At 35.2% G+C, this 23,739-nt stretch overlaps 1 protein-coding gene across 2 annotated transcripts in view; it reads right to left on the bottom strand.

The window, feature by feature from the left end:
- The window catches only part of TNPO1 (transportin 1), a 54,280-nt gene that overhangs the window by 10,219 nt on the left and 20,322 nt on the right, over positions 1–23,739 (bottom strand). The window contains exons 5-20 of one of the 2 annotated variants that reach the window (XM_062512991.1): positions 20,434–20,540; positions 19,201–19,334; positions 16,897–16,978; positions 16,103–16,225; positions 15,514–15,632; positions 13,136–13,196; positions 12,316–12,484; positions 10,656–10,808; positions 9,226–9,451; positions 6,625–6,796; positions 5,213–5,299; positions 4,324–4,431; positions 3,990–4,148; positions 3,811–3,898; positions 2,737–2,835; positions 2,429–2,524 (exon numbers count right to left, since the gene is read on the bottom strand). In XM_062512991.1, coding sequence (XP_062368975.1) covers positions 2,429–2,524; positions 2,737–2,835; positions 3,811–3,898; positions 3,990–4,148; positions 4,324–4,431; positions 5,213–5,299; positions 6,625–6,796; positions 9,226–9,451; positions 10,656–10,808; positions 12,316–12,484; positions 13,136–13,196; positions 15,514–15,632; positions 16,103–16,225; positions 16,897–16,978; positions 19,201–19,334; positions 20,434–20,540 — 1,983 coding nt within the window. The remainder of the gene's footprint in view (positions 1–2,428; positions 2,525–2,736; positions 2,836–3,810; positions 3,899–3,989; positions 4,149–4,323; positions 4,432–5,212; positions 5,300–6,624; positions 6,797–9,225; positions 9,452–10,655; positions 10,809–12,315; positions 12,485–13,135; positions 13,197–15,513; positions 15,633–16,102; positions 16,226–16,896; positions 16,979–19,200; positions 19,335–20,433; positions 20,541–23,739) is intronic. The other variant, XM_062512990.1, reaches the window with a different exon arrangement.

Genomic DNA, 23,739 nt, shown 5'->3' with positions numbered 1-23,739 from the left:
AATGGATTTTTTTTTAAAGGAAATTAATAATTTGCAGTTTTAGTATCAAGTATTCTAAACATTTTATTTTATCCATAGAATTCAAGGTTTTTATAGACCTAATCAATCAGTAAAAATACATTTCCAAACACTTTTACATGGAATATCTTGTGGTCTGTCTGAAAATCCTAAATACCTGGAATGCTTTCCAAAGATTAACAAATGTTTGTCTCCTTCATAATCTCATAGAGAATTTAATTTAAAATGGTTGCTAACTCAAAGCAACTGATTGAAGTACATTAATTCTTTAATCCTGGTATTTCTCCTGCTCACAAAAGTTTTCCTCGTAAGATGTACAAGAGTCTGATTTCTGATACCAAAACATGAGGACACATGAAAAGCAAAACTGCTTCACCACAGTTAGGTAGCTTGGTTCTTTGTTCCGAGAGACAGACCAACGCAAGTATCATTATGCAAATGTGTTTTAATGGTGTTTGCTCAACTCACGAAAGATTAATCTTCAGAAAAAGGAGAGGGCGGGGAATAATGTATCAGAATTACTTGAAGCAAAATACATGAATAATACTAAAATCCAGCAGATTTGTATGAAGCAGAAAAAGGAAACCTATGTTCAAGGGACATACTATGCAACACTCTAATTAACAGGCATTTGTGAACAGTTTCATGAAACATGCAATAAAGCAGATGATGCTTTCTCAAATAAAAGTTTGGTGTAGGATATACTAGCAGTCTGAAACACATTAATTCCACGTGATGCAGCTCACTATTAATGTACTGGTGCTACTCTATTTCCACATACAGTGTCTAAATTTTTTTAGTATCTTATAGAACTTCACTGAAGTTCAAATGAAAATACAATTTTAAGTTTAATCTGTAAATTCTTACAGCTACAGCCTGAACAAGGAACAGAAAACTCTGTCAAAGTGTTTTCACAACGGTTTTCATAATTAATTACACAGCAAGCTACCTCAAAACTAGTAATATCCTTGCACATACTAGTGGCACACAACAAAATATCCCACAACAAACTTATAATAAGTACACCACACTCAACATTTATTTGCAGTTATCCATCCACATTTAAAATAACTATTAAGAGAATTAAAACAAAAAAAATCAGTGTTCAGATGCTTCCAAAAAATTCTCATAACTATGATGGAAGCATACAATTAACTATTGGATGCCTCTCAGTTACAGGTATTACACACCCATCAGTACAGAGGAGGGGAGTCAGGGCAGTGGTAAGGAAAACTTTTATTGTTACGGTATTATAGTATTATACTGTTACACTATTGCATAGTATATTTCAGAACTAGGTATTTGATTCAAAATTTTCTTTTCAAAAAGAAGTACCTATAATATGCCATAAAACTAGGGAGTTTTCCTTCAAGTTCACCTTCCATACTAAATGAGACGGAGGCACAGAGAAAGTGCACCTCTTAAGTTTAGAGAATACTGAAGGGAAAATAATAATAATTTTTGCTTTGAAAAATCACTCTCCAAATTATCTCCTGCTTTGCTCAAAAAGTATAACCGTACTATTGTATTTGTGTCATACTCAATCATGTCAGATACAGCAACTAAACTGTTGTAATTGTAAATTGTTGTGATTGCAATTTTCTCACAAGATGGCTTTCAAGCAGAAGGAAAAAGAGATCCTCAATTAGTAAAAACTAAACAATAAACCCATCGTATTACCTATAAATTTTTGCTCAAGTATGGAAGGTGCTTTTTAAACCAGAACATGCCCTCTATAAATGCAAAAGAAACAAGCCTCAGAAATTCCAATTCAGTAAGGCATTTGGGAATTACTCCCAGTTTGGAATGCAAAGCCAGAACAAAAAATATGCATGCCATTATTAGAATCCATTATTCAGGAATTTGTTATTAAGTGACCAGGTAACAGAAATTAAATATAATTTCAGTTATATCATGGTAAAAGTACCATCACAGATCTAGATTTTTGTGCATGATAATGTGTGTTTTTTTAAAAAGTGCACTTTTCTGCGAATTCAAAGAGTTCACTGTTTTCTATATGCCAATTACATTTTTTCCAACACTAGACATATATATACAGTACACGTGTAAGGACATGCATGCATCAAAATTAGTGAGAAACTGAGTCTTAAGTGTCACTGCATACATTTGTCATATTTAATACATAAATAAAACCAGAGAAATGACAAAATAGATAATAAATATATATAATAAATGTTATAAAAGGAGAAAGCAATTAGAATCTAGATATATGATTTGCTGCAAGACTGAGACTTGTAAGAGCTTGTGCAAAACAGAGCTGCTTTTCCTTATAGAAGCCAAGTACATAAAAAAATCAGTTCTGGTGTAGTTCCCCTATGTAATTTCAAAAAATAACTATTAAAAACAATTTCTAATTCCCTTCACCATGTACAGGTTATTTTTTGGGTACCTGTGTTCTCTAACAACGTCTTTGGTGTGTTGGGTCTGTTAATTATTTCTACAAGCTGGTGCAAGACCATTGGAATATAAGGTTGCATTTCTATACCTGAAACAACAATTAAAAAAAAAATCAGAAGAAAATGACCATAAATATACATAAGGTAAACACAACATGTACACTTAACTTACTAACAAGGACAAGGATCACAAATGTAATTTAAATATTAACAAAAACATATCTCTTAAAAAAATTCACCCAAAACACCCAGACAAATCATTCTAAATGTGCAGAAATTTAAAGAAAAAATTGTATCTTACCCATCTGGATTGAGATTTCTCCAATTGCCCAGGTGGCATTGTTACACACAGAAATGAATTCAGGGTTTAGGTTGGTTCCCAAAATTGGCATGAAATCAGCTAGAAAGAACAACATTTTAAAAACTCATCACACAATATCATCTTGTCCTATTACTTTAGGATTGTGAGGGGAAGAATAAAGGGATGTTTAAGAAAAAGATAATGTAAGCCTATTTAAATACTTGTAAAGTGCTACACTCAAATTAACAACAGCTATATTCCAGCTTTATATCAGACTAACCTGGAATTTAGATAAGCAGGTAAATGCAAATATTTTCAAATTATGCTTTTAAAATGTTCCTAACAGTGTTTATGTAACTTTTACGTAGAAATCTTCCTCCCTTGCACAGGTGAGAGGAGCGAGGAAGAGAAAGAAAAAAGCCCACAGCTACAAGCACTAGCAGTTTTATCATATGGCTGAGCATTCCCAAAATCACCTAGATAACCATGTAGCAACCCTTGAAAATACAACAAAGACTAGAAGGCAATCACAACTTTGATTAAATTTAATCCAAGACTAAATTTTAAGAAAAGAGTCAAAAACGTCATTATGACATCTGCCAAATTAATTTTAAATTCCATGCCCATCCAAGCATTCATTTGGCAAGTGCATCTCAACAGCAGCTGTGGGAAGAAAGAGCTGATATTATGGAAGTGTTATGTAAGTATTAGGGATGTTACTTCCCACAGAAATAAAAAACAAAGCAGAAAACCAAAGTAAAACCTATCTTCTAGCCCATTTTTTAAATTTATATATTATATATATTTCTCCTTCAAAATAAATTCTAGTAGAACAGAAAGAACTGTAAAAATAAAGAAGAAAAATGAACTTTTACACTGTCCACAAAAATAGGAACATGTTTTCTTAACATACAACTCAAGGGACTAAAGACTACAGACTCTTGTTGATAAAGGAAAATTACTATGTACAACACCATAAAAAGGCAACCCACAGAACAGGGAGCATAACAATGGCTAAGACAACCTCTTAAGACATTTGCAAAACAAATTATTAAACGTGTAAAAGAAACATACCGATGCAAGGTTTAACATGCTGAAAACATGCCTTTGTCAGATCACCTAACAATGCAAAAGAGCTCTGCCGTACCTCAGGCATTTTGTCCTAAAGGGAGGAAGAAAACATTACAATTTTAGAGTGGTTCTGATTCTCAGAATAAAGAAAATGAGTGGATCAAATACCTTACTCATCTTACCTGCATGCACTGATACATTAGTGTCAGGATATTGCTGCGAGCCACTAGCTGTTCAATGTTGCCTCCAAGGCCTTCAGCTAAACCACTGAGCAAATCAAGAGCCACAATCATGAAATCTTTATCTGGAGCCTCATATTGGTCTGGCTGAGCATTATGCAACTGCAACAAACAAGTACACATTTTCAAAATTATACTAGATTTTCCCAGGAGTGTGCATAAAGAAGCTGCAGAACTGCAGTTTCATTTAGATATTCAATTTCCCTGCACACCTCTAATTTTACATAGTTAACACTTTGGTTTAGCACAGTAACATAAAATAGTTATAGCAAAATACCATGGCTTGTGCAAGTGTCTTCTGCACCAGATTTACACAACGCTGGTACACAGGTTCACAGTATGGAAGGAAGCCAGATTGCAAGGCAGTAGCAACTGAAGACAGGCACTGGAATTAAAAAAAAAAAAGGGAGAGAGAAAGCAGTCACTACTTTTCCTCACATCCCTCAAGAGCCTTTTACTTGGAAGAGGCACTTTGGAAGGTATTAGGATTTCAAGTAGACCAACATGTAACTGATTAAGTAAACATAACCTAGAAAGGCAGTACTGATTTAGCTGAGCCAAGGCAACTATCAGCAAGTTGTTCTTCACTCCCGGCACATGCCAGTTGAGAAAATCTCAGCACCAGCATCCTCTTGGAGGTAGCCAAGAAAATGCATACAAAACCAGTGACAATAATTCAGACAGCACTTAAACTAAGCTGCAATATTTTGACCATCAACAAGCCCTAATATAACCTAAGAGTTACAAAACTAATTTTTCTAGAGGCGTTTTCCTCTAGAGGTACTTCACACTCATCAAGTACAGAGCATTAGACTACATGGCCTGGTTCATACCTTTGGCTTGTCTGACAATAGTTTTAATGGAAGGATGAAGAGAGAGCAAGGAGAGAGAAGAACAAAGGGATGATAGAATACTTTTTTTTCTAAAAGAATCCTACCAAAGAAAACACTCCAAAATGGCAGAAAAAATCTAAAGGATTTCTGATAAACGTAAGGACATTAATTCAGTCATAGAATTTTCTTACCATGGTCAGATTATTTTTTTCCCAAATCGAAAATAGCTAAAAATGTCAGCTTTTATAGTCATATTTACTAGGAGGAACACCTTTAGTAAAAAATGTAATTTCTAAATTAAGTTGATAAAAGTATTCCCATTTTAACTTTTACCTCTAATAAAGGGAAGAGATCTTTATCTTCATCCTTCAGCATGTTCCACTTCTGGATTAATGGAGGCATTAGCATCTGAATATATTCCTGTTTAGGATGAAAATGCATCAGCTGCTAAACACTTTACTGCATACCATGTTATTTCAAAGTTAAAAAAGAACTGAGATATAGTCTATTAAAAAAAGAAAGGGAACAAACAGGTATATTGTAATTCAATCACTGTTGCAATTCATAGGAATATTTCAATACTAGAATTTACAATTTGTGTTTGATATTTTTTCCTAAAGCACGTTAAGTACCTTTACAAAGGGAATCTCTTCCTCCAGGTGTGGTTTTAGTATAACTGCCTGGGCTATCTATCTGACTGTCACAAGGTGTACAGAAAACATTTTTATATTTATACTGTGGCTCTACATCTGCCACCTGCTTTTCTCAACCATCTTTGACTGCCCTGATGCCACAACTGTATCTCCATGACCACAAGTTCTGAAACTTGTTCCTCAAACTAGCCATCCGGGAAGAAAGTAACTTCCTGCCCCTCCAAAAGGAGGCACCTAGCCCTTCCACAGGAAGCTGGCTTCCTTGCCACTGCACAGCCACAACCACAAGTATATAAAGCAAGGCACCTCTAGAGTGCTGTTGCTCACAGAAGGTATCTGAAGAGCCAATAGATTTTGCTACATCCAAATGTACAAAATTCTAACTGACTAAAGAAAGTCCCACCCCTATCAGGAGCTGCCATTTAGCTTCCTCCTGGTACTGTAAAAGGTGGCCAGGGTCAGAGAGACAGAAAGACAGACAGGTCCATTGATGTTTTGGGGTCCAGATGGCAAGTAAAATACAATAGAAACAACTAAAAATGTTTATTCTCTAGGGAATCTGTGTCCTTTGAAGTGCTATAGAGAAACACAAGAAGTTTCAATAAGCATCATAAGATGCAAACATACGGCATCTACATCTTCTAATTAATACCACGTACTCTGAAAAAAATCCCACCACATTTGCCTGTGTGTTATCTGCGCTTTGTCCAATGGAGTATCTAACTGGTATCTCCTCTGAGCTAAAGAACTTGAAGGAAAGGAAAGGAAAGGAAAGGAAAGGAAAGGAAAGGAAAGGAAAGGAAAGGAAACAAACCATGGAAAGGTTTGGAAACCATGGAAACAAACAAAGGAAAAAAACCATGATGAACAGCACATTTCAAAACACACCACACACGTCTGCTTGTTTACAACATGGCAAATATTTGTGTAGTGGGAAAATTATGTATTTTATCTGCAAGCATGTAGCACTAACAAAAGGTACACAGAAATATCAGCATTTCTAGTTTATAACATGTAAAGCACACTACAACAAACACTGAAAAAGCTTTTCAAATATGGTAACTCCTTCTACAGAACATAAGGTATACTCACTGGTTTATTTAGATGATGTCCTACAGAATCTGCTAGGGTTCCTATAGCATCATAAAGAATGAGCAGGTTTTTATGCTGGTATTTACTAAATGCGAAGACCAAAGTGTCAAGTATATACGCAAGATAAGGAACAAGCTCTGTACAAGCCTCCTCTTCTAGAGTAGCAAAGGCACTGAAGGACAATAAAACAAGTTAGTAACTTGGAAACAGTGAAACAAGACAATCCCAAAATGCCCTATTTAACCTATTTCTATTTAAAGGTAGAGCTGTATTTAAGTCCTCAAATTAATGTAAGATATGCTTCCAGAAAGGTAATAATTAAATAACTTTGATCTTTTTTGACTGAACAAAGAATCAACCATAAGGACCCAGCTCTCATATTGTCAAGAACAAAATTCTAAAATATTGCCATAAAACTCATTAGGGATACACAGAAGCCCCCACTAGAAAAATAAAGCACAAGCAGAAAAGTTACAATATACTAATTAAAATAGAAGGAACTACAACAAAAGCTGATTATTTAAGTTAAAAATGGACCACTATTTTTAATATATACAGTATACAGTAGTTGCACCTAGAGATTTTGGTGCTGCTGTGTCAGTACAATACAAACATCACACCTCTTAGCTGTTCACTACATAGAAGAAAATATAGAAAGATATGGAAAACTAAAAGCAGATACAGAGGATGAAACAGTCTTAGCTGCTCTTGGTCAAAGCACACATCATGGTATCATGGAAACTTTTCAGTTTGTCTATCCAGTGTTCCAATGGCAGCATTAAGAAAACCCATCCAAAATGAAACAAAACCAAAGAAGTTCCCCTACACCAGAGACACGGCTTCAGAGAAACATTAAGGAAAGGAAAAAATTATGGAGCTCTTGATGATTTACTGGTCTAGCTTTGTCAACAAGATTATTATTAGCTTGTCTCTGCACTAAAATGCATGCATCACTGCATGAGGTGAACAATCCACTGTGTGCTACCAAATACAGAAATGCAGTTTTTTTAACACAAGAGAACTGTGAACTCCAAATGACTAGCATTCTTACTTTATTTATTTAACCATTTATTTTATTATGAAATATGCTTTCAGAAAGGCATAAAACTAGAGCAGGAAAATGTATTTAAGTAAAATATCATTCTGTCTATCACCAACTAAAGGAGCAGTTGTTAGACATCTGCTACCATACAGAAGTTATGAACAAAACCATACAATATCCTGTGACCAATCTACAATGTGGTAGACATAAACAATGTATGCAAATATTCAGTGTTGGGATGAAGCTATTTGTTGTTGTCCAAGAAGGGTCATTGTATTTCCTAACAATTTAAAAAGCTAGTAAATATATTTTGACTTGTAACAAATCTACATTTTCCTTACAGTGAAGTTTCCCAGTTTATTTTTAGTTGCAACAGTAATGCTAATGAATCCCTGCTCTAAAGAAAGTATCCCAAAACATGCTCTAAGTCTGATATTAGACTTAATATTAAACCAAAAAAAATAAGGTGTACTGTAATTTTTAATATTTCCATTCTAGATTTACAGGTTTCCACGGCCCATTGCACATCCAACACAAGCACTAGGTGAGATTATTCAACTATACCACAACACAGCTGTATTCAACTAAATGCAGACTTTCACCCATATTTTGGAAAAGGAAGGCTTGAAGAGAAGTGGAAGATTTTCCTTTGGGGATGTTTTTGGTTGCTTCTTTGTTTTGTTTGGTCTTTTGAGCTTTGCATTTGGGTCTGTTTTGTTTTTTTTTTTAATAGAATAAATAGAAAGACATTAAAGCTACCCAAACTCATATAAGGATATATATTCCTTTTGAGCTAAGCTTAGCCCAAGAACCCTGAACTCATCACTCTCCTTGGGCACTACTGATATTTGGGGTGGCTGTTATTATTATTATTATTACCACTACTACGTTTCAGGTGTTCAGAAACATACATAACTGCTCCTTGTAGAAACATTGAAATCTTGCTGTGTAGACTTCAGTCTGACAAAAACTAATATATAGATTTTTTTGATGTACAAGGGGGTGTACACATTCCCATTCCATTAATGTTGTGTCCACTAATTAAGCAATGATTTTTTTTTTAAAGTAGACAAGGGGAAGAATGGAATCTTACCTGCCAACATCTCGTTTCAAGAGAAAGATAATATCCCTTGAAATAATCATAACCAAAATGTTTTGGTAATACTGAGAGAAGTATAAACTGTTTCAGTAATCTAAAATACAGATTTCCATTGTAATCAGTTCTGACTGTGTTAATTTTTTAAAAATTCCAAATTCCTGGTCAATGAAACAGCATATATTGAAAATAAGTGTTGCAAACAGCTAATTTAGTACAATACATTATTTAGGCTGGTGTTTTACATACTCTGAAAACAAAGTGCATAAGAGAAATAGATGTTAACTCTTAAAATGCTATTATAATTTGGGAGAAAATTGCATCTACTCCAATTTAAGAGAAAGAATACATTAAAAGCTAGAAATGGAGTCACACATTCACTGGTAAGGGTATGAAAATAGCTTCCTATGGGAAAAAAAAAGCAGTGTCATAGATAGTGATGTTTGCTTAAGCTTTGACTCACCTGCAGGCAGCTTCTTGTACTCTCTTGTTGCTATCCAAGATACGCTTTAGCAACTCAGTCATTAATGGCTTCAAGTATGTGTCTGGGGGTTGACTAACTACCCAGTGTGCATAGCGACTAAGAGTCCAGCATGTAATGGAGCGCACAAGAGCCTTTTTGTCAGAGAGGCACTGAATAAGGTGAGGGATTAGCTCTGGAAGATATGGAATCATACCCTGCATGCAGCCTGGAATGAAATTGCAGTACCAAAATTAATGAAATATTCCACTGTTTTCTGTTTCCTATAAGTGAAGTATTTTCATTCTCTATCACACAGGATCACAACATGCAAAGTTTAAAATTTTATAAATAATTTAACAAGTATTTTAACAAAGCAAGTCTACCTAATTTATATAAAGTTCTAAAAAAAACACCTTACATATAAAAGTATTATAATACCGTATAATAATTATTATATAATAATTAAATCTTCTATTAAAATGGCATTATTTTCAATTACATTTCTACTTCAGTACTTCCCCAGTCTCCAGAAATTCTGCTTTATTGAATGCAGTATAGCAAGTACATCCAAATAAATCTTCTGAAGTTTGGAGTTCCTTTTTCAGTCTACTCAGAGTCAGCAAGAAAATACCAAGCAGAAAAAGATGGTCTTGACAACAAATCATCACATGAAAAAGGAGTCCTTAAGATATTAAAATTTCTTTTTTTTTCCTAAAATCATACAAGTATTGACCACAAATAAAAGCTGTACCCTTCAAGCCAGCAAGGGCAGTAAGACACTGAGATTTGCCAGAAGTACTAACTTCCATCTTGCTGGACTTCAAATCAGAACCAACTAAAACTTTTCTAGTAACAGTAAAAAAAAACATGTTCATTACACAGTAAGGGAAAAAAAAAAGATAATCCAGGCATGAGCCCAAATCCAGTTCTTCAGCTTGCAAAAGGGACAAAGATACTGGAACTTCAGGCAAAAAGCCAACCAAGACTGTGAGTAAGTAAAAAAGAATGGAAGTTAGCCTATTTTAATTGGAGGACCACCTACAAAAGGCATCTATCTTGGTGTACTGAAATCACAGGAATGGTCTTCTCCATTTCTGAAAGCACTTAAAATCTAAGGCTAAAATTTATTAAACATTTATATTCTATGAAATCAAGGTAGTATTTTGAGAGACATCAACACCTCTATACTGTGAAGTTTCGAAAAGGAGAAATAAAAGCAATTACATAACCTGTTTAGCCTCCAAAATATGCATAAATTTGAAAACGAAAAATAAACTAATTGCAGTCACTGATCAGTAGATGAAGAGATTAATCGCTGGTTTCAAAAGCAAACCAGCTAAGGACATATACTTGTTTGCATTAGTAAGTTCATCCAAGATACTTTAGAACCAATTTAAAAACCAGCAACCTGATATGAACTGTTACCTTACCTTCAGCAATTGCACCAAGAACAAGGATACCAGATTCTTTAACTACCCACTCGGGGTGGAAGAGCAATTCCTTCAACAGGGGCAAGATGTGCGGCAGAAGTTCATCACGAAATACATTAGCTAGGACATCTAGAGCAGCAGCAGAACACTTCCCTGAAGGGAATTAACAGTGTTAATCTCTGCTTATTAAATCAACACTCATAGTTAGGCAATAAAATACAATTTTTAACTCTGATCTGCCAGCAGATTCTCAGTGCACTAGGAGGGAACATACTTGTACTCCATTACACTACAGAGGGTTACACTGTGCTCCTGTACAAAGCCACAGCTCTTAGAAAGACATTTTTATTATGATATCAGTTCCTTCTTAATCTGTCATAAGGAATTGCACTGGTCTCATCAGTAAGCAATGCTGCTAATTGTCAGGCTATGCTGGTGCTTCCTCTCTGTTCAAACTGGAAGTCAAATGTAGAACACTGAATACAAAATAGGGCACAAAATTCTGATTTTCAGATAATACAAGTTTTCTGAAATCCAGGTAAGATATATTATTGTATAGACTTCTGAATTGTTCTGCTCTTTCTCTCTTAGGTCACCATTCCTGAACAACTTCAGCTTTCCCACCATTTTAATCAAAACTATGGATCACAGGGCACCTTATGTAATTTGACCTCTTTCTCAGAAAATGCGTATTTAATTCTGCAATCTCTACACAGAGCAGTGACAAAAAGAGTATTAAGAATATAAAGCTACACTTTTTTCCACGATGCAACGATACAAAAACAAGAGTATTTGCACTCGTATTTTCAACAAAAAAACCTCTTCAGATATGTCTCAAAATTGCTTAACTGCAAGCCTGAAGTTACATTCACCTGTTGTGGAAACTATTGCCTTGGGAAAAAGACCCTATGTGGCTATGGCCATTATTCCGCAATGAGTTTGTTTGCAAAACAAATTCAAATCAGATTTTTCAGAAATTCACTATTTTCTGACACTGAACTTAAAAAATAGTGTGTGGTGTTTTCTTTCCTTATAACATAGCCTATTAGCCTAAAGATCCTATGACACCCAGAATAGGCCATCCAAACTCTGGTTTCCCCTGAGCCATCTCCTACCTTCACAACTAAAGTACTGTACAAGAAGCAAATTCTTCACTGAGAAAAGAAATATCTGTAATGGCCAGAGGTAGTAGAACGTTCACATGGGAATAAAAAAACCAATCTGAACCAAACACAACCCAGTTTTAGAGGGAAGACTGAAATTAAAGAAATTATTACTAAGCTTGCTTCAAAAAGCAAAGTTTACCCCTTTCAAAACTGAATTTAAACATGATACAGCATTTGCATTACTTCATAGAATTAAAATTTTAAGTCTCACAGCTCCACTGAATTGTATCTAATAAATATTTTCATCTTGATCTGCCATATTCAAAATAAGCTTACAGATGGATAGCTTTTGCCAATAGAGTTACAACATCAAAATGTCATCTCAAAGCCTTCCCCCCTCCATCATATCCACCAACTACGTCAGCAGATAGTTATTTTTGTTGTCAAAAACAAAATCTTGGTGTTCCTTATATACAATCTTTTCTTTTTACTGTGGTTCCTGTATTATGCAGGCAGCTGTAGTTCAAAGCATTTCACGCATTACTTTGACCTACTTAAATTCCAGTCAGAAATAGTATCATCATCATCAAGTTCATCATCATCATCGTCATCATCTTCAATACCATCTTCTTCATGTTGCTGAGCCACCGTCTTCGAACGATGAAAACGAGGCCTTATATCCTGCTCACTATCTGGAATAGCTTCATCTTCTTCAACATCCCCCTGTCACCAAATTGTTTTATTAGATAAACTAGTCCAGCTGTATTGCTTAAGGAAGTTAACAGTGCAGTTTTAGTTCAAGATTTTTTAAATGTATAAAAGATTCATATCCCACCTGAGCTGCTCAACTAAAAAAATGCCACTGTTTCTGTGTTCTACTGCTGCATTTACCAGAAATGCAATAGGAAGATACAAGGAAGAGAGATATGCTCACCCTGAAGTAACCTTCTTGTTAAGAAATTACTCAATGGGAATGAAATAGAAAGAAAAGATTGAGAAATTTTGATACACAGACATATGTAGTGATGGAAAAACCTAGAAGGCATTAGAAGTTCAACCTAGAAGGCATTAGAATTCATTCTGAAGATTATTTTAATGCTGCTTTCTATGAGTTGTTCATGGTAATAGTATCCCAGCTTTGCCTAAATTGTGTGGGAGGGGACAGGGGCAAAGCAGGAGAGCCACAGATTATTTTCCAACCAACATAAGCATCAGTTGCATAAAGTATTTGGGACAGCATACCTTGCCCCAGAAAGCTAATTCTCCACGGTAGAGATGGCAGGCTAGGTCTGCCTATTCTGATCTGAGCCATTCTGATTTACAGATCAGAACTTAACCAACTATTCCAACAGAGTAAAAGAAACTGATGCTCACCTTCAACAGAATAATATCAATCTCTGAATATTTCATACCATTTACCAGCACAGGTATCAGCCTACAAAGAAATATTTATACACATTAGAATAACACATAAAAAAGCAAACCAATTTTTAGTTATACCAGTGGTAATTTTGGCCATAATTTTGTAACCCTCACCTCCCAACTCAAAACAGAAATAATTTAGCCTGATAAAAATAGCTATTACCTAAACCAAGTTCCATGTCATAAGATCCATCAATACTTTCTAATGAGAAAAAAGTGTTATTTCCAATAACAAACTTTTAAATAGAAGTAGCATAATGCCACAACTGATGAACTTATTTGGAAGCACCTTTCAGAAATTACATCTAAGGGTTTCCACTAAGAATTCAAACTCGCATGATATGCATGGTAAGTTGACTCTTGCCAATAGTATTTGTCACTTTATTTACTTGTTGATGAAGGCTCTACCTCGTTAAAGATGGAGGCCTAACTACATTAAGGTCTCCTATCACCTCATGATCCCCTCAGTAAGACAAGCCTTCAATATTGCAGAAATCTTGACTAATCCATTAAATATATAACCAATCCAATAATTAATTACTTATTAAACAGGTTATGGTTATGGGGCTCCAACTGTAAGATGTATAGTTAAAAAAGTCAAATACTTCCCATTAAAACATGTTCACAACAAAAAAAATGCGTAAGAATATATAAGCCAAATGAAACTAATAATAATCATGGATGATGCAGCAACAGTGACAGACTTAATCTTGTTAGATTCTGCAGGTAAGCATTGTTTTTGAAGGTATCAAGCTTGCTCTAATATTCACAAACTGCAATGCCCCACTACGTTCTAAATATAGTAAGTATAAACATTATCACCAATTCACTGGCATTTCTGCAGCGTACTTTGTGAAGCATACATTTTATGAGAAAGCCTACAGGCATAAAATGGAACAGATGTTAGAAACCATACGAGTAAGTTTTAAGAAGATCTTGTCCCACTTTTAACATACAAAATTTTATGATTATCAAGTAGTGACAAGCTTATCTAGTTCCCTAGTCAAACAGACTCACCAACAAATAAGGTCTCTTAAACACTCATGATATTGAAAGAACATGGGGAAAACATGATGTGACTGTTATTAATTTCTTTGTCTAGAAATCTAAAAGCTTTTCTTAAAAAATGAGTATGATGCTGTTGCAGTGTCAAGGTTCATGTAGGCCAAAAGAGATTTAATACTAGTAGTTATTAACTATCTGGTGTGTTGGGAACTTGTACTATCATTCTTTTGCTTTTTGAACTACGAAAGGAATTAAATCAGACCACTTTGAAACTTAAAAATAATTTTTCATAACACTTATTCTCCTGGTTTTAACTCCTAGACTTTCTCTGCAACAGTATATGTTTTAATCCACTTTTTAACTGGTTAGGAAAACCAAAATTTTGCCCTCTTTTTTTAGTTACTTCACATCTGCAATGCCTATTTTTGCTGAGAATGATGTCTCTTCTGTCACTCTGTTCTTCCACTCAAAATCTTGAAAGAACTCTTATTTAAAAAAATCTTCAATGCATATATGAAAAGAAAGAGTATTAATTTCCTGGCCACACTGAAAAACTAATTTCCTATTGTAAAATATTTCAAATTAGTCTGGAGGAAGTTGCAAGCACTGTTGCGGACAAAAAGATATCAACATTACACAGATGGATATTTACTCCCATTCAACCAAAGATCTATCTCTTTCTTGAGGCATTCAAAAACTTTTAGAAACTTTGAAGAAGTAGGTTTTGAAACTTAAAGTACTATCAGGCTACAGAAGTATGAAGGAACAAGTTGTACAGGCTTTCTTCAAGTTTAACTTTTAACAGTAATTGATAGAAAATTGATTTCAAAATCCAAGTCGTATCATTCTGTTTTATGCTTTTTTTAAAATGAAGAACCCTTTGCATGACTACACACACTGAAGCATTGTACAGAGATGCCTACATAAGCAGTAGTTAAGATGACATGTTCATGGTATATGAGATATTATGGGTAATGTCATGTGGAGCTGTTCACCTAAATGCACTTTACCATATCTTTGCATTCATGTGAAGTGTAACAGCTTGTTAAATTCGAGGTAAGTACTACAGCGACACAGTTAAATTGTTTCTGCAGTTCACTGGGTCTGAAACCCTCAGCAGTCTTTTCAATTTTACTATGCACAAGAACTAGTTATGGACTTCTTCTAAGCATACTGCAAGCCATACACACTCTCTCTAAGAGTATCCATAAACAAGTCAACTGAAATTTTGAGAGGACTGTCTCAGAATAAATATGAGTTGATACTTATTCCTTCTTGATTAATAGGAAGTAATTAAGTACTACTAAGTAACTCTTGATACTTACTTAGTAAGATGCCGACATAATACCTCTTTACATATTGGCTGTTCAGCCAAAGTCAGCCAAAATTCACATGCCTCCAAAGCCACATTTTCATCTTGGTCTTGGGTCCTTTGAAGCATGTACTACACAATATAAAAATACATTACTTGTATAAAATAGAACATTCATGTTAGAACTTTTACATTAGTAGCTCAAAGCACGGCAGCAATGTAAAATAACATGCTTTACCCTGGTTATGGTCAACACAACCGAAAAAGTGACAGCTTCAATTTGTGTAAACTCGAGCAGTTTCAGCACTAGTGCTAGACTTTTAACATGATCTTCACACTTAAGGTCAAGCAATGCCTGGCTGTGATCCCAGCCGTTTTCAGATAATTGATTTAATGAATAAGCAACTGCAATATGCACTGCTGGTCAAACATAATGTCAAGTCAATTAGATAAGAATAATATTTTGCAATCTCAGTCTTGAAGGGAAACAAAGAGCCAGCAAGTGCAAAAGCAACATACCTGTTCTGAGGAATGCTTTTTATTTATTATTTCTGCAGTATCAAACAGGGGAATCTGCACAACTTCTAAGAAGTAAGACTCACCTCAACTATACTAATCATATGAGGAAGCAGGCGATCCATCCGAACTTCCAACAACATTACCAGAGCACGGCAAACATTTTTGCGTACTTCAGGCTCCTCATCACCAGCCAGTGCAAAAAGATTCTGTTGGAAAGCAGTAACAGCTGAAAAACCTCAATTCATCAAGTTCAACTTGTATTAGAACTGACATTACTGGCTGACTAAAGGAGATGTACTTCTGTACTTGCCCAATGCATACCTCAGAATACTCTTTTATTTTTTAAAGACATATAGGTAAGCAAATTAACTCTGTAGTCTCTCAGTGTATATTTTATACATAAATATGACACTGTGTATTAACAAGAGCAATTACACTTGGCACAAGAACAGTATTTCTGGGTTAGATTTTCCTCCTAAACATAAACTGTGCCAGTATGTAAGAGAAGCAAATCAAATACTCTACACAACTCAGAACCTCTCATCAAAGTTCAGTAACAGTATTCAAACAGGCAGACAGGCAGGTCCACTGCCATACACTTCTCAGGACAGGTAAGAGACAGACTGCTGCCATTACTTTTGTACCTTTACTCGGTAAGAGCTTTCCCTACTTAGGAAAAGGAAACAACTTTTGAAATACACCTACTTCTTTTGCTTACAGAGTGGTTAGCTCTGAGCACAAGCATACAAAGTGAACTTCAATCCATGGGGGCTGAGGCTAAGAATGGGCAGTGAGAAATGGGGAGTTTAGGGGTTATTTATCTTGATAAATCAGATACATAATTTGACTTAAACTCCGAACAAGAATACACACCCACCTCAATAAACGAATCTATGTGCAACATAAGAGCTTGAGTTCTGCTGATGATAAATTGATTGACGCATGCCACTGCATGAGACCTACAACAAAAACAGATCAAATATCTATTTTTAATGAGTTAAAAAAAAATTAAAGTGCATTCAGGCATCAAAATCACAACTCAAATATCTTCATAGGCAAGAGAGAACAAATATATGCATTTGTAGCATTACCAAGCAAAATTACTAAACAACATTTTAAGTACTGCCTTATACTCTGATATACCTAATATTTGAAAATAAAGTATTCAGTAAAGAGGCTAAGATGACTACAGCTGGCATATTTGTTCTGAATAGCATGCATGTTCTTTTTGAGCATATTATGACTCTGTTCTTCTCAGATAGTAATAATTCCATACAAGTCAACATGTCAATATTTTAGCCTGACCTTCTTCATTGTGAAGTATGCAACCATCTTTGCAATATGTTTAGAATTCACTGAGAACCAGAATGTGTTCACAGTATAGATGTAGCTTAGAACAAAAACATACTTGTGGTTGGATACTTAATAAAACACTTTTGAATAAACATTCTACGAAATGAAGCACTGTTCTATTCCATTTCACACAAAGCCATTATTTACAAGTCCTTCTCATTCTCAGACACAAAAATCATTCTAAAGGCAGAGGTACAAGGAAAAACTACTTGGAGAATCCTTTTAATATTCATTACAGTATTTTAACTACTGTACCTTCAAACTTCTATTCTGTTTAGACATTTCTTGGAAGACTGTGTCATAAAATACTGTTCAAAAGTTGTCTTTTGGTAAAGTAATGCACAACTACACTTTGTCATAACTCAGCACTATGTACTGAAACTAGGCTATGTGCAGGCAGGTAGCCTGCTTCAAACTTGAAACTGGTTTAAGTATCAAAGCCATGAACACAGCAGCACAGAAAGAAGTGAAAGACTGCACAGTGTGGTAAGGAAAAAAGCCTGCTTTTCTGCCTCTCTCTCAACTCCAGAGAATTATTAAGTTTGTCTTTTCACAAGACCAAGTTTGCACTTTGCTTCATAATTTTCTTAGTGAGCATTTTTTATTAATAACTTTCTAAACTGTATTAGAATAGCATCATTAGTCTTAGTCTTCTCTGTCTACTACTCTCGCCAATAAAGAAATGCCACCTTAAAGCTGTCAAATAAAATTTTCAAAGAAAACACATTTCACAGAATCACAAAGAAGCACAGAACGGTTAAAGTTAGAAAGCATCTCTGAAAGTCATCTGGTCAATGCCTGTGCTAAAGCAGGGCCACCTACAGCCAGCTGCCCAGGACCACATTCAGCTGGCTACTGAGTATCTCCAAGGATAGAGACTCCATCACCTCTCTGGGTAAGCTGTGCCAGTGATTGGTCATCCTCCCACTAAAAAAGCTGTTTTCTGATATTCAGAAGGAACATTCTGAGTTTCTGTTTGTGGCCACTGCCTCTGTTTCTGTCTGGAAAGAGCCTGGGCATTTTTTTCCTCTCTCCAAGTTTTTACGTATGTTGACAAGTCCCAGCTCTCTTGGCCTTTCCTGATGCAGCCCTTTGCTGGAGTCTGTCCAGTATATCCATGCCTCTCTCCCACTGAACAGTCCAGAACTGGACACAGTACTTCAGGTGTGATCTCACCTGGAAGATGAAGGGAAGGATCACCTCCTTTAAACCAGCCAGCAATACTCAAGCCCAAGATACCATTAACCTTTGTGGCAGGGGCACTCTTGTTGGCTCAATTAAGGGTAAAAGCTTTGTTCTTTGCAATGAATACTAGCAATAACAATTTAATTCTGGAATTTTTCTTCTATACTATTATTTTGGAGAGATTAATACAGTTTAACAGTGAAGGGATGATGAATCCATTTAATTCCAGCTGGAAGTTTAGTTAAATGCAAAATTTTTCCTTCTGTCACAACTCAGAAACTTTTGCCAGCAAAAGAATTTTCACTCTTCCGTTTCTGAAGCCATTATAAAAGGAATACAAAATTGTTATTTCTAATCAGAATATTACAGTTCTAAGCACAGCACTGAATTTTTTGTAATAATATGCAAAAAACTTAAGGAAGCTATTTGATTTTCAGGATCATTGATTGATTTCATAAAGAGGTGAGATTCTTGTATAATGAAGACAAACATGAAACTTACAGATACATGGAATCTCTGTGGGTCTCTATAGGATCATTTTGAAAAGCTAAGCAGGTTTTAAACAGATGCACAAAATAGCAGCCTTGCTGTTAATGTAAGTAAAATTGTAACAGGTAACTGTAAGTATAACTCATAAACCTACCGTATTTTTGGACTACTGTGCTTGAAGAACTGCAAGAATTTAGGTATCATGATATTGAGTGGCCGGTCCAACACATCACTATCTAAAATTTCAGCAGAATCTTCACATATCTTCTGAAGAGCACCAAAAGCGCCCTGTTTAAAAACAAATAAACAAGTAAGTATCTTCTTTTGTATTCTGAAGAAAACAAAATTTAAGGTTTCATACAGCATGGGTAATTTCAACATAACAAAATAAATGCAGCTAGTTAATACTGTAAATGCAGCTAACTAATTAATGAATAAATCAAAATATTATTAAAGGTATTTTATTTAAATCAGCATCTGAGCATCTGCCAGCTCTCAAGCTGGGAGAGTCAGCAGTGCTAAGTGATAACTTAAGTTTAATTGATGCTTATCTATCCAAATATATTTCAAAGAATGCTTAAAAGCTAATTTTTCTTTGAGAAGTAAGTAGAATGAGACAGAAGTATCCAATTTAATTGCATATATAATATTTCCTTTCATAATTCATGATGGGGCAAAACAGAAATGGTGGTCAATTTGAATTTCAAATGTGGGGGTTTTCTCCTGAGAGAAAGAAGCACCAAAACACTACACAACAACGTGGCATCCTGGATCATTAGTCATCTCTGAGGTTCACTTTATACAAAATGTTTCACACTTTCATGGAGACATTATCAAGTAATTCCAATGGTCACCATAAATGGTGATCACGATCTTTATTTTTTTACAGACATAGCTTTATATTTTTTCTCATAGTTTAAAACTATTACTTAGTTATTTCCCTTCATACAGACTAAACAAAACAGTTCGTTTCACTTTGATATAGCAATTGATCACTTTTCCAGTTTAAGCTAGAAGAACAATGAACACTACTTTTACATAAGACAAAATTCAACATCAACTTAACGACGCTAATGGAGCCTGAAAGATTCGGCATCATGGAACAGTAACTTCAGGAGCCTTCTCAGCAGAGATACTGTATCCATCTGCAATCTTATTCCACTTTCATGCAAAGAAAATAAATTTGTTTGAATGAATAGTAAGAACATGGACCACAGGTAGAAGAAAAAGTTATCAAATCTGAGCCACTGCTCTGCAAGGAGAACACATGGGGCACCTATAAATCCATAGAGAGATGTGCACAATACTACACATACAGTGTCTGTGAAGAGAGATAAAAATAATGAAATTCGGATTATCATCTTCTATTTTCTGGAAATCTCCTTACCTCACAGGTATTGTAATCTTCAGAATCCAACAGGCTGCAAAGCTTTGGCAAGAGTTCAGGCCAATTCTGTAACTCCCCTTTTGAGGCAATGGTTGTTATCAGAATGCCTAAAAGAAACAGAAGGACAGAGAAAATGAGATCTCAAAAGCTTTCACATGTTTAATACCATTTTTTTCCCTCTCAAATATCTAAAGGGCCAAGAACGTTATGGTTTTGTAAAGGACTGGCATGAATAAAAAGAGGAAGTATATTTAGTTGCAAATGTTACTTGAAGGGCTTTGAACAGCAAAGATGAGTTGCCCCTTCCTGCTACCATGAAGGGCTCAAACACTAGAAATCAAGCACCAACTAACTTCACTTAAGGAAATAATAATTTATAACATTTATATAACACAGCAGGGCAGCTCTGGCTCTAAATTTACTAAACACTGTACAAATCTGGACCTTTAATAAATACAGAGTATCTACCCAAAGTCACCTCTTTTTTACTATGACACAAAAGCATGCATGTGGGAATCTGTCATTCAAGAAACTTACAACCTAATAATAAATTACATGTTCACAACTTTACTGTATTTACACAAAACATTAAGGACACATTCTAAGACCAAGATACCTACTAAGAGCTTAAACACTATGGTAGGTCACCCAGTTAGGAGATGTGAGAGCCAGCAGACAGGTCAACTCAAAGAGTCACTAATTCTGCTTTCAGCACATACAGAAATCCTGGGGAAAACTAATTAGGTGACAGGGACAGGGAAGGCTACTTATAAACTAGGATGAACTTCTATTTTGCTTCAATACAAAATGCATCAGCTAGCACAATCCTTTATGCTGCCAGCAGTTGCTTCCAATGAATATGAACACTACTACAACAACTAGTAATCTTCCAAACAAAAAGTGATGGAAAAAGTTTCCCAAGCTTTTTCCTTAAGCTACTCACAATATATCATTTTTCTTTGGAATAAATGCCAAAATTCTTGTTAAATACACAATAATAAAGGACGACATTACAGAGCGAAGGACATACTGGACAGAACACATAGTAACTAATAGATACTTTTGCATTATTCCTTTGATGCAATATGCTGGATCTTTTCAAGGCCCTAGAACTGACTTCAGAGGATGAAATGATCTGGCATGAAATTCAGACCATACATGTCAATATAAACTTTCTGTACAGATGGTGCTTTTCCTCTGTAACTCCTGAAGCTGATTTCTGAACTTAACTTTTAAAATCTGAACCTCATAATGAAATTCCCCCTTATAGGGGAACTGCTCCAGTTCCTCCACTGCTTTCAAATACTTGAACTACTTTCCCTGCTTGCCTTCAATCAGGAGCTACACTAAGGTTCTGCCCAGACTAGAGTCCCTAGAAAGTTTTAAGAACAGTTGCAGAACACTTTCTAAAGAGATGAATTTATATCCTTGTAGATCTGTGGGTCCCTAACAAATGCAGCGTGAATCTGTATTTCAAAATTAGCACATGGGGGTTTAAAACCTGTACCACAGTTTAACAGCACAGACAAGATATGCTCTGTTACTCATTTGGGGATTAGAATTCGAATAAGAATAAGCTAAGGATAAAACAATGTGCAGTTATCATTAGGTCTCAAGTCACAGGCTCACTTTCCTCAGCAAGGTGACTTCTGAAGATGGGATTAATCAGTTTGCCTCCATCTGGGTCAAAAGGTATCACCTTTTGTATGATTAGCACTAGATGCTAGAGACCACAAAGGAGAGTGAATACTGCATTATGATGCCATTTTGATGTACTTGCTCATCTTGCTCTCAGAATTCCTGAGATGTTATTTGCAATTGACTCATTAAATCGATAGAGCTTTACCCGCAAAAACATGTACTCATCAGAAAGAGCAGCTCTAATCTCCAGCTGCCAAGTCATACTAAGAAGGCAGTCTAGGTAGGTAGTAACATCTTTACACCTCACTAGTACCAAGAAGCCAGTGGGTACCAGACCAAGGTTCAGACACCTACAAGGATCCAACAATTCAAACAGAAGGGTGCCAAACACATACAAAACAGCAACACCTATGCAAGCACGTAGTTCATCAGCTGCTACTCATCTTCATAATAATCCTAATTATCCCTGCAAGGATCACTTAAAGCTGAACAATAATTGAGCTACTAATCCACAAGCATTTTCTATCAGTAAAAACTAAAGAGTAACTGCTTGAAAACAAACAACCCCTACCTCCCTCAAAAAAACACCCTACAGATAATCACCAAACAACCCTAATACAGTAAACCAAATGGAGCTGGAATATGTTCCTTAGCTAGCTAGCTCTATTGTATTTCACTGAAAACTATGAACAAAGAAGCAAGCATGACTTCTACAACTTGAAATTCAAAGAGCACTTGCCACTCAAAGACTTGTTTCTATACTCATTAGGAACATTGGTCATTAATAGAATTCATAGTAAAGCAGCTTCACAACTGACAAGACAGCAGGAAAAAGCTAAGAAATGAGCAATTTTCTCTAGTGTTTAGTCTGTAACCTAAATGCCTGGAGAAGGAATCCTATGGAGAAAGCAAATTATTCTAAACAGTAACTGATAGATTATTTTATGGGATGGGTCAAATCAGAGAAGCTGAATTTTTTTTCTGAACTAACACCTATACCCATTTTCCATATTCAAACATATTTTATGTTTTTCTAGATTTTGAGCAAACCAGGAAAATTATTATAACATTGGAGGAAATTGTATTATCAAAGGACAGAAAAGCAACTTTACCTCAAGCTAAGTAAAAAAAAATGACATATACGTATTTTATGACAGACATTTATCAAAACAAAGTATTTACAAAATCAAAAATTCATGTAAAAAATAAAACTTCTCACAGAACGAGATCATCTTTAAGGTCTCTTATGAGACCATTTCATGATTTTATTAGAGTATGAAGTTCTGCACACCACACTTTATCTACTGTTTTCTGACAGAAGCACTTTACATGAATGCCTTATGCATGGTATGATGATTCCCTGAAGGGATGTGCATATATCTGCATTTGGGGGTGGGGTGCAGAAAATCAGCTAATAGAAGCATTTCATTGATGCAATCAGAGTAATGCAATAGTTCTTAAGTCAGACTTTCACTGTGTTCCTGTTTTTCGGCACATAAACTGGCAGCAAGCTCAATTTAAGCAGATTCAAATAAACTTACATTCAGTTACATTGCAAGAAATACTAACTGAATTGCTATATCACTTCTAAGATAACAGGAATCTAAAATATGACATCTATATACTCAAAATAAAGAAAAATTTTATTGAAACATGGTGAGGTTG

Source organism: Cinclus cinclus, chromosome Z (assembly GCF_963662255.1).
Source record: "Cinclus cinclus chromosome Z, bCinCin1.1, whole genome shotgun sequence".
In the NCBI taxonomy this organism is placed as follows: domain Eukaryota; kingdom Metazoa; phylum Chordata; class Aves; order Passeriformes; family Cinclidae; genus Cinclus; species Cinclus cinclus.
Note: the sequence above shows the minus strand (reverse complement) of the source record. Positions and strands in the feature narration are given on the sequence as shown.